General features: G+C 47.8%; 1 protein-coding gene across 1 annotated transcript in view; it reads left to right on the top strand.

The window, feature by feature from the left end:
* Window positions 1-11,871, top strand: part of DHRSX (dehydrogenase/reductase X-linked) — a 195,340-nt gene that overhangs the window by 139,244 nt on the left and 44,225 nt on the right. Inside the window, exon 4 of the mRNA XM_024756275.1 lies at window positions 3,086-3,187. Coding sequence (XP_024612043.1) covers window positions 3,086-3,187 — 102 coding nt within the window. The remainder of the gene's footprint in view (window positions 1-3,085; window positions 3,188-11,871) is intronic.

Here is an 11,871-nt window from a genome sequence, read left to right as displayed (position 1 = left end):
CAGTCAGCAGAGGTGGGATTATCTGTTTTTTGAAACTCAGACAGAATTTGCTAAAATACCATGGACACTGTCCCCGCCTTTTCTGGATGTCATTCTTTCATTAATTTTTCTCTTTCTCCCATATTTGTTGCTCTGATCAGTCCTAATTTCCTTGATTAGGTCGTAACAATCAGCATTTTTCTCAGAAAAGCATTCATTTCCTTGAGATGTTCATATTTGACTTGTAAATCTAGCATATTAATATCGTGGGAAGCACACACCTATCATTTTAAAATCTTCTTCCTACGATAGACTCGTCCCTATTTGTAAATTTGTATTTTCAACCTTGTCAGATATATTATCCACAGTCTTCTCTGGGTCTTTGTTTCTGTGTTCTTTTTTTTTGTCTATCGATCTGTCAGATGCTCAAAGACATACACTCATTTCTCCCATAACCATTTTGGTTCTGTCCACTTCTCCCCGCATTCCCAAGAGTTCCTGAGAAACAGACTGCGATATTGTGTTATTCTGAGAACATGGCATGTGACTTCAGATTGACTGGGCGTTGGACCCACAGATAACGATCCACGTTGCCCCATTAATATTTTAGTTCCGAATCATCTCCACCTTATGTCAGTAGGGCCAGCCCTGCTTGATTTCTCCTTGTTTGCCTGATACTTTGCAGCCTTTTAATTTTCAATCCCTGCTTTAAAAAGCTCTGTAATGAAATATCCAAGAGAACTCTGAGTGTGGTCTTCCCATACGAGGCTACCATCTTGGTTTTGCATCCTGACCAGCCCCCTTGGGGTTCACGCTCACTCTTTCGAAGTGCACCCCTACCTGCTTCCTGGGTTTCCTGTTTTGCTACCCGGACAACTGCTATACCTCCTGTGTTCCAGTCCTCTGCATGGCAGACGTTCTAGTTCTTACTTCCTACGGGTCTCTTGACCATTCTCAAAATATCACAACCTTCATGTCTCTAATTATCCAGATAGAAGTGAAGGTGTTCGTGATGGCACCCCAGGTAAAATGAAGAATGTCACTTGTGTCTCCTTCTCCCTGCCAGGAGCCCTGCTGTGTCAATTACCCCTGTCCCTCTCACCATGTGCGTTGTTGGGGGGATGCAGCCCCTACTTGGGTTTTAGGTGAGCCCCTAACATGCATGAGTCCCCGTATCCTGTCAGTGATCGATCCTGGTACTTCGGCTCGATGGGGGGCAGACCTCACAGTTTGCAACTTGTCTTGGGCGTTTCTTTTCTCAGGGATGGAGCCCTTAAAGCCTCCTGGTCTGCAGGGAACAGTCTGCCCCTCTCAGCAGTAGGGCTTGATTTGAGGGCTCATATTCCCTGTGCAGTGTCGCCCCATCATCCTGCCGGTGATGCTGTTGTAGAGGTGAGGGGTGGGGGCCAGCTCCTCAAAGGATGTAGAAAGTGGGTGCTAATGACAAGAATGGGCAGAAAAGCAAAACCCAGTAGCTCCTTCACAAGGCAGCGCTCTCAACTTAGAACGTCAGTCCTCATGTTTCTGGTCATTTCTGACCCTTTTCCCCCAAGGAGCAGGGAAAACTCATCTTCTGACATTTCGAAGATCCAGTAACAGTGCTCTGTTTCTGGAAGCCGAGCGTGTGGGTCCACCCATCCTTTTACCGTGGGTTCGAGTTATTAGCAGTAATGTGAGTTTTCCTTTTTTTTTTTTTTTTTTTTACATTCTTGGGAGTGTTTCAGGCGAAAGTTAGAACAGTGTGTCAGGAATGCCTGTCCAGATGGCACCGTGTTCTAGAGCAGAACTTCCAAACGCCCTGTGGCAAAGCTCCCTTGTCCCCAGTCTGTCACAGCCTGATGCCATTGGAGACAATAGAAAGGAATTACGAGAAAAAAATACATGTAAGAAACATGCAAAACGATAGTGCCCAGTGTCGCTTTTTTTTTTCCACTGGATTCAGCAAACATAAAATGACTGTTGATTTTTTTTTTTTTTTAAATTTCTAAACGCATCCTCGATTTCTGAACGTGTCCCCTGGCAGACTCGTAACCAACAGATCACAGGATGGTGCCCGTCCATAGGCCACGCTGAGTAACTCTGATCCAGGAGCATGCCCACCCCGACTCCCCCTATAAATTTTTAGGGAAAATACTTTAATAAACGTATACACTCGCTTGTCCTCAGTGGCTGTGTGACTTGGCCCGCATAGGTTCCATTCTCCGTGCTCAAGATTATCTTAAAATGTCTCTTCTGAGTGAACACTAACATATGTGTTGCAAAATATTTACCTTCCCCAGCGAGTACTTTTGCTGACTCTCAGGTGTAATTATATTTAAAACTTCCTACAGAAACCGCAAACCAACAAAACCCTGCAGGCATGTCTCCCCCCTGAGATGTATGGCACCGTAGGTGCTGGTCCTTAGGATGTGGAAGCCGTACTCCCCTCTGTTCCTGGGTCCTGGGACCACGGATATCCCTGTGAGCATCTTACCAGGAGCTGGGCCTGGGGAGACCCAAAGCGATCCTTCAGCAGAGCCAGCTGCGGCAGTGCAAGGACCACACTGCTGCAGAATGACCCAGAAAACTGCCTTCCACTCAGAAGGGTTGTCTGGCCTAAGTTACCTTCTGGACCGCAGGATCGTCTTCTGAGCTCACATGGTTGTTGGATGAACTCAGTCCTTTGAGGTTGTAGGTCTGAGGTTCTGACTGTCCTGCTGGCTCTTGAGTGGGAGCTGTTCTCAGCTCCCAGGGGCTGCCCTGAGGGTCTTGCCCCATGGCCCTCTCCCAACGAGGCAACTTACTTCTTGCAGAAAAGCAGGAGAATCTCTCTTCCTCTAGTCTGCTTGCAAGAGGGAATATTGTGTAATGAAATACAGTCATAGGGGTGGCATCCCAGAATGTTTGCCGTATAAGAGGACACAGTCCCACCCACACTCAAAAAGAGGGCATCGTCAAGGACGTAACTCATAGAGGGTCTTCTTAGCGTATGTTGCCCACAATGGACCTTCCTCTTTACTCTAATCCGGTGTTACTTCCCAGGAGGGATAGAAGTTAACCTCTTTAGAAATCGTCTTAGCATCTGTGGTAAATAGGAGGATAACCACGCATTTTTGTCTTTCTCCAGTGGAATTTCTGTATTGTGACCTGGCGTCCATGAGGTCCATTCAGCAGTTCGTCCAGAGGTTCAAGATGAAGAAAATCCCACTCCACGTACTGGTCAATAACGGTGAGTTCTGGTGAAATCCAGAGGTTAATTAAGACACAGACGCAAGCTCTAGCGGTCCCTTGGGAAAGCGGGATTCCCAAGGAAATATATGTTGCAATGATTGCCACTGCTTGGTTCTACTGATGTGTTTGGCTTTCGTTATCAGAATAATCAATTTTAGGATGTTGCTTTGAAATGATGTAAAGTGTGATGATGTGTCCTGTGGATTTGATAACTTGGACAGGTCCACTTGGGCTAAGATGTATGAGGGACATGCAAAGGGCTGGGTGTTTTCACAAGGGTTATTTTATTAAAGCCTCAGTGTGTTTCCATGACAATCGTCATCTGGGCTCCAGACCGTCACGCCCAACTGTCTCTTGACGTCATCCTTACAGCCAGCACTCTTCAAACGTACCTGTGGAGTCCACATCTCCCCTCCCCCTGCCTTCCACCCACCTCCTGGCCACGGACCACCCAGAGCCCTGTTGTCAGCCACGCTGAGCTCTTAAGAGCGTTGGAAACACGTCTGCTTTCTCCCTTCCCTGCCCTTTTCCCTGCCTCTTTCTCTCTTCCGCTGCTACAGTCACCTTGTTTCATACAAGTTCATCCAAACTCTCCACAGAGAAACACAATGATTAACTTCTCCAAACAATAAATGTAGAGAACGAAAACTATTGTAAGCCTCCTGGAAAACATTTGTGCTGGTAGAATTTAAATTCAAGTCTGAATTTGCTTTCAGACTTGGAGAATCCAAAGGAGGTAAATAGTTAAATTGATACAGTAGAGACTTCCCTGGCGGTCCAGTGATTAACGCTCTGTGCTCCCAATGCAGGGGGCACGGGTTCAATCCCTGGTCGGGGAACTGAGATCCCGCATGCCGCACAGCGTGGCCAAAAATAATTTAATTAATTAATTAAAACAGTAGAAGGAATCGACATAAAAGTGAGTTACAGCCACTGTACTTTTTTCCCAAGTAGATAAAACATTTGTCAAATTATTTGTATTTTGGTTTTTTTTAATGTCTTTTATTCTGTTTCTAAGATTTTCTCTTTTCCAGTGTTTTTAAGCAATTTTATGGATTCATTTATTTATTTTGGTCACGCCCCGTGGCTTGTGGGATCTTAGTTCTCCGACCAGGGATTGAACCCAGGGCCACGGCAGTGAAAGCGCTGAGTCCTAACCACTGGACTGCCAGGGAAGTCCCAAATTATTCGTATTTTGGATGGCAGAGAAAACTAGGACCCTGTGATTATACTGAGCCGCCCCTGGATAATCCAGGGTCATTTTCGCATCTAAACATCCTTAAGCTAATCCCTTCTCGGAAGTCCCTTCTGCTGGTGCCCCTTTTTCGGAGGGACCCTACGCGCAGTGCCGGGGATTAGGATGTGTGGACACATCTCAAGGCGAGGGAGCGTCGTTCCCCCTCTTGAGGCCGTGACACTGTCCATCTGATTCTGGCTCCCGAGATCTGCTTGTTGTCATTTCCTCACCTTTCTCTTTGTCTTGCGTATTCTATCTTTCTCCCGTAATACTAATGGGGTTGGCGGTCAGGGTCAGATAGAGATACTGCTGTTCAATCCACTTGTTTAATTAGAAATTCCCACTTAAGGGAAATGCACGGGATATAAACTGTGTCTCCAAAGCTACACGTATGCATCTGTGGCTTTTTTTTTTACATCTTTATTGGAGTATAATTGCTTTACAATGGTGTGTTAGTTTCTGCTTTATAACAAAGAGAATCAGCTATACATATAAATATATCCTCATATCCCCTCCCTCTTGCGTCTCCCTCCCTCCCACTCTCCCTATCCCACCCCTCCAGGCGGTCACAAAGCACCGAGCTGATCTCCCTGTGCTATGCGGCTGCTTCCCACTAGCTATCTACCTTACGTTTGGTAGTGTATGTATGTCCATGCCATTCTCTCGCTTTGTCACAGCTTACCCTTCCCCCTCCCCGTATCCTCAAGTCCATTCTCTAGTAGGTCTGTGTCTTTATTCCTGATGTGTGGGTACCTATGAACCACCTACAACTAATACCATTTCCCTCTACTTAGCCCGGCAAAGTACTCTGCGTGTCGTTAATGCTGGCAGCTCTTCTGGGAAGGTTCAGAATGAATTTAACGTACGCTCGGTTGGTATTTTTCAAGTTCGCCAAAATGATTATGCCTTAGACCTCTTTGCAGAAATAAATGCTTTCCAAGGACATGGCCACTCGGGATCCTCAGCCCTGGGGTGGGGTTCCTTTGGTGGGTGTTTATCTGTGTCCTCCTTGATTAGAAAGAAAACATTATAAGTTGCCACACGTACCGGTGAGTTACATGGAGGGGCCGTGGAGACGTGTGGAGCCACACATCTTCTTCCCACGTTAAATCTAACACCCTCAGGAATCAGTGACGGCAGCGCGTGCCCCGTATGCTGCCATCGTGTAGGATTCCTGACATTTTACAGACACAGGCACAACAGAACTGAATATCCACTGAGGGTCTTTTCTGCAGGTTCAGTACAGCCTTCCATCTGCCAGGAAGTAGGGGAAATTATGCATCTCAAATCTGATGCCTTTCTCCAACGGATCTCTGCTTTGGGTCAACAGAATTTTAGTGAGAAATATTTGCCGCAGTGGAGAGAGCTCTGGGGAGAATACCGTAGGCAAGACCTACCAATGTGTTTTCCATAATGCACCCTCGCCCTTAAGTTGCTGGGGCTTTTTAAAAAATAAATTTATTCATTTTATTTGTTTATTTTTGGCTGCGTCGGGTCTTCATTGCGGTGCACGGGCTTCTCATTGCGGTGGCTTCTCTTGCTGTGGAGCACGGGCTCTACGTGCATGGGCTTCAGTAGTTGTGGCTTGTGGGCTCTAGAGCGCAGCCCCAGTAGTTGTGGCGCACGGGCTTAGCTGCTCCGCGGCATGTGGAATCTTCCCGGACCAGGGCTCGAACCCGTGTCCCCAGCATTGGCAGGCGGATTCTTAACCAGTGCGCCACCAGGGAAGCCCAAGTTGTTGTTGTTTTTAAAGGGAAAGCACTTTAAGTAATTTTATTTAGTTTATATACAATGCTCTGTTGACCGTTCTTTTTTTTTTTTACGTGAAGTATAGTTAATTTACAATGTTGTGTTTCAGGTGTACAGCAAAGTGACTCAGTGATACACACACACACACATATATATGTGCTATTTCAGATTCTTTTCCATTATAGGTTATTACAAGGTGGTGAATACAGTTTCCTGTGCTCTACAGTAGGTCCTTGTTGTTTATTTATTTTATATATAGTAGTGTGTATCTGTCAATCCCAAACTCCTAATTTATCCCTCCCCCCGACCCTTTTTCCTTTGGTAGCCATAAGTTTGTTCTCTATGTCTGCGAGTCTGTTTCTGTTTTATAAATAACTTCATTTGTATAATTTTTGAGATTCCACATATAAGCGCTATCATTTGACATTTGTCTTTCTCTGTCTGACTTAGTTCACTTAGTGTGATCATCTCCAGGTCTATCCATGTTGCTGCAAATGGCATTATTTCATTCTTTTTTGTGGCTGAGTCATATCCCATTATATATGTGTGCCACATCTTCTTTATCCGTTCATCTGTCCATGGACACTTAGGTTGCTTCCATGTCCTGGCTACTGTAAATAGTGCTGCAGTGAACATTGGGGTGCATGGATATTTTCACATTATGGTTTTCTCTGGATATATGCCCAGGAGTGGGATTGCTGGATCATATGGTAGCTCGATTTTAATTTTTTAAGGACCCTCCATACTGTTCTGCATAGTGGCTACACCAACTTCCGTCCCCACTAACAGTGTAGGAGTGTTCCCTTCTCTCCACACCGTCTCCAGCATTTATCTGTAGTGCCCTTGAGTTTTGAGATGACTCCAGTCATCGTACGGTGGTCCCGTGTTCCTTTTCTCTGCAGATTTTAAACCCCACATGCATGACTCTCGGGAAGGTAGTGTGTCTCTGGAAACCAGGACAGAGTTGCATTTGGACCTGGGGAGGCTTGCTGCTGGACCTCTTTTCACACCCTCTCTCTTCTTCAGAGAATCTCATCCGCACGTTGGCTGACCTTCAGCCCAGATTTAACTCCTTCATCCAGATCTTTCCGCTGAACTCAGCACCTCTTGTTTTTGGTCAGTGCCCCAGAGACACCTCAAGGCGACAGAACCAGTGTGGGATTCCTGAGCCCCTAAAGGACACTGGCTCTTGGGAAAATCCATTTCCTTACTGTTCCCAGCTTTGTTGTCCAAATTCCTTAGCTCGTGGCCCCTTCCTGCATCTTCGAAGCGAGCACCACAGCACCGTCACATCGCCCTCTCCCTCCAACCTCTGCCTCTGTCCTCACACCTCCTTCTCTGAGTCTGACCCCCTGCCTCCCTGCTATAAAGGACTGTGAAATTACACTGGGCTCACCCAGGGTCAGCGCCCCAGGTCAAGGTCATTAATGTAATCATATCTGTAGACTCCCTTTTGCCAGGTCAGGTGGCATAGTCACAGGTTCTACAGAGTAGAACAACATTTTGGGGAACATTATTCTGTCCACCACACCCACCTTCTTGGTGATTCACACGCAGGAACCATACAGTGATAAGAGCCCTTGACCTCATGCAAATCATTCTCTAGGCAAGGAGACAAATGTTAAACAAAGACTTATTCTGTGAAATGCCTGACCCTAGAAAATGCCTCTTACAGCGTGACACAGGGTCGTGTAAAGAGAAGACGGCATCATTAGGTGTGATTAAATTAAATGCCACGCGTGGGATTTCCCAGCCCGGACTCCTCCGAACGCCATTTCCCAGAGTCGGAAATGGGAGTCCAGTTATTACAGGACGATTGGCTGAAATCACACGTGGTGTTCACTCCTGTCGTGTGGTACCCTTTATCTTTCAAAATGTTGGCCGGGTTGGGCACATTCTTGGCTCTGGGGGGGTTTCTTCTGCGGACTTAGGACGGTGCTTCTCGGAACCCCATCTGGGTCCCTGTAGGGAGGAGCCCGGTTCTGTAGGACTTGGAAGTAACAGCCTCTGTGGCTTCAGACAGAAACTTCCAGGAACGATGTGCCCTGGGGCGGAGGTTATACTGGTGTGCATAATGGATGCCCACTCCCCGCGGTGCTGGGCAGGAAGGCTGTCGGGTCCCTCAGAAAGAGGATCCCTGCTTTGCAGAGCCTCTGTGCCTCTTGGAGATGCCGCAGGACCACAGAAGTGTTGGCGCCCCCTGGACTTAGGAAGGGGCTTCCCCCTCTGGTACCCAGGATGGGTGGACGGCTCCAGGGATAAATGCCTCTCGGGCCAGGGGTTAGCCAGGAGGGTCCAGTCCAGACTGAGAATGGATTCATTACCAGCCCAGTGTGCCCGGGGCTCGGGGCAGACTTAGCTGATTTGGGGGAAGTGAAGGATCTTCTCATTCATCTCGTGGCTTGGTTTGTACACCAGGGTTTATCTTTGCTGTGTTCAAACGACAGTTCTGAAGGGACGGATATGGGGGAGATTCTGAGTCAGCAGGTGCCACGGGGCTTCCCAACTACAGGACTTCTCAGAGGGGAGCCCTGTCGATGGTACTGTTGGTGTCCAGGAGGGTCTGCAGAGTTTCTGAAAACGATATGCCTGGGACCCTCCTCTGGGATATTAACTACCGACCCCCTCCCCGCCCCAAGGTGATGGGTTCGGAGGAGTTGGGTTAATAGGACAAACTCCTGTTCACCCATCAACTCTCATGGAAAACAGCCCCAGCTGTGTCCCACAGAGAAGACGTCCAAGGGCCACGTCTAGCTAGACTCCGTGCTTTGCATTTCTAAATTTTATTCCTAAAGAGAGCCATCAGGATTTTGCAAACGTTTGGTGTTTCAGATGCGGAATATTTCTGCACTCGCTAGCGTGACATAAATAGAACCAGACCGCCTCTCTCTGGCTGTGGGGAACTCAGGAGAGAAGCTGAGGATTTATCCAACCCAAGAATGATCTGCGTCCTGCCGAGCTGGTCAATATTTATCATTTATTCACATCCATACTGATTTATCTCGTTTCCCATCCGTGTGCCAGCACTCGGGTAGATTGGTAACCAGCCCTCAGGACTTCAGTTTTAGCCTTGTAGGAGTTGTCCCCGTAACGCGCGTGGATATATTTCTCAAGATCAAGAATTACTAAAAATTATGTTTTTCTCTCCAAATCAATATGTCGGTGGTAACCCTGAAAAATCACAAAGATGCTTGCCTGGCCAGGTACGTAGGAGCCCAGTTTTCGGTATAGTTCTTCATTCGTTCATTAATTTGTATCCTACGTCAGCATGGAGAACCAGGGACCAGGTACACTTAGAGCCAGTCTTCCCGGCAGTGGCCGCCATGGCCTTGGCACCGACAGGGTGGTCAAGAAAGCAGGGATTCGGGGCCCAGTTCTCGGGGGAGGGGCGCAGATGCCCGAATACTTTCCTTATTTATGTGCTCGGCGTTTCCTCCGAGGAAGAGGCGACTGATGTGTCTCTTGGGAGACCGGTGACTCACCGTGGGTGCCTTTATCCTTGGAGGGTTGGATGTGGATATGTGTGGACCACCATCGGCGCCTTCTGTTTCTCTCCCGGGGTTTGTGTCTCCCCGAGGGAACCGTTGCCCGCTGTGTCGTGCTTTCTGGGGCGCTCCTCCTGCCTTTGGGAGCGGAAGGCGCCTCTGCTGGTGGGGGAGCTCGCAGGGCTGTTGGACGTGATGGACCCAGATTCCATAAGTGCCACGGGAGTACGGGAGGCTGCCCATCCCGTGTCCCTGTTCAAGGGCCTCCTTCTTCCAAAGCCCTTGCTTTGGTGAGCATCCAGGAAGGGGGTCCAAAGATGCAGTGGTTTTCTAATTACCCAAATGCTCCAGCATCACTTAATTCAGGAGCTCTTTTTTAAAATAAATTTTTATTGGAGTAGAGTTGATTTACAATGTTATGTTAGTTTCATGTGTACAGCAAAGTGCATCAGTGATACATGTACGCACCCTTTTTTAGATTCTTTTCCCGTATAGGCCATTATAGAGTATTAAGTAGAGTTCCCTGTGCCCTACAGTAGGTCCTCGTTGGTTATGCGTTTTAAATATAGCAGTGTGTACGTGTCAATCCCAATCTCTCAATTCATCCCCGACCTTCCCCCCTTGGTAACTATCAGTTTCTTCTGTGTGTCTGTATCTGCTTTGCACGTAAGTTCATCTCTACTGTTTTTCTAGATTCCACGTAGACGTGACGTCATATGGTATTTGTCTTTCTCTGTGTGACTTACTTCACTCAGTATGATCACCTCTAGGTCCAACCATCTTGCTGCAAATGGTGTTATGTCATTCTTTTTCTATGTCTCAGTAATATTCCATTGTGTATATGTACCACATCTTGTTTATCCGTTCCTCTCTTGATGGACACTTAGGTTGCTTCCATGTCTTAGCTATTGTAAACAGCACTGCTGTGAACATCGGGGTGCGTGTGTCTTTTCGAACCAGAGTTTTGTCCAGATATATGCCCAGGAGTGGGATTGCTGGAGCTGGTAGCTCTGGTAATTTTTAGTTTTTTAAGGAACCTCCATCCTGTTCTCCATAGTGGCTGCACCAACTTACATTCCCACCAACAGTGTAGGAGGGCTCCCTTTTCTCCACGTCCTCTCCAGCGTCCATGATATATAGACCTCTTGATGATGGAGCCGTTTTATCCTCAGACGGAATGGGATGGGTTTTAGCCCCTTCGCTGTGTGCGAGGCGCAGTGAGTCGATGCTGAAATTGTCTCCTTTTCAGAAAGGTTTTCTGGGTGGGAGGGAGATGCTGCTTTTGAGGCACCCTCCCCGAGAGGACGCATGCTTCTGCTGCCTCACTTTGATGTCTTTTTGGAAACAGTGCAACACAGGAGCTCTTAACAGAGTAGGCGTTTCCGATCCCCTGGCCCCAGGTGTCCTGGCTGTGCTTATAGCGGGTCCCCAGGGGGTATTTCTAGTGCGCATAGTTGCTCGTTGCGGAAACATCCTCAGTAAGTGGTGGCATCTCTGCCGTGGCCGTGGGGGCGTGGGGCGGTCTGTCCTCTGTGGTGACAGGGAGATGACAGTGTTGGGAATACAGTACGAGGCTGACCTGTGGACCTGTCCACGTGATGCTCTAGCCAGTGTTTTCTCCATTGACTTAAGGATGATTTGGGACACACTCATGTGCTCTTTGAAGCGCGACATTTTCACTGGCCCAGGATGTGACTGTGTTCGGTACCCCTAAGCACTCAGCCCCAGCACCCGGGTCCTGCTGGGCTGACAAACACCTGGGTTCATTGCCACCCCCGGTCCTGCCTCAGATCACAGGCTTCCCTCCATCTATAGATTTTCCCTGAGACACATGGGCACCTCCTTTCCTGGTCGCGTTCTGTAGGTGGATTCAGAACCCTCATCCCTTTCCAGAATCTTCTATCCTTTTTTCCGAACATTTTTGCATTCCTCTGTTGACTGCCTTGGTTGCCTGCTTCCAGACGTCTTCACTTTTGCGTTTTTAGTTCCACTGATGGTAAAGTCTCTGGATTCCAAATTTGCGGCAGACCCCAGCTCTGGAGGTAGGTTTCGTGGTCAGCCCTGGACTGATGGTGGATTGTCTGCAAGAGTTTTCTAAGATGTTCCTCGTGTTCTGGACTTAAACCTTCATGTAGCCATTGGGCACCAGCTAGAGTATACCCTTCTCTCTCTCCCTCTCTCCCTCTCTCCCTCTCTCCCTCTCTCCCTCTC

The sequence above is a fragment of the Neophocaena asiaeorientalis genome, unplaced genomic scaffold (genome assembly GCF_003031525.2).
Source record: "Neophocaena asiaeorientalis asiaeorientalis breed wild unplaced genomic scaffold, Neophocaena_asiaeorientalis_V1.1 scaffold69, whole genome shotgun sequence".
NCBI lineage: Eukaryota > Metazoa > Chordata > Mammalia > Artiodactyla > Phocoenidae > Neophocaena > Neophocaena asiaeorientalis.
Note: the sequence above shows the minus strand (reverse complement) of the source record. Positions and strands in the feature narration are given on the sequence as shown.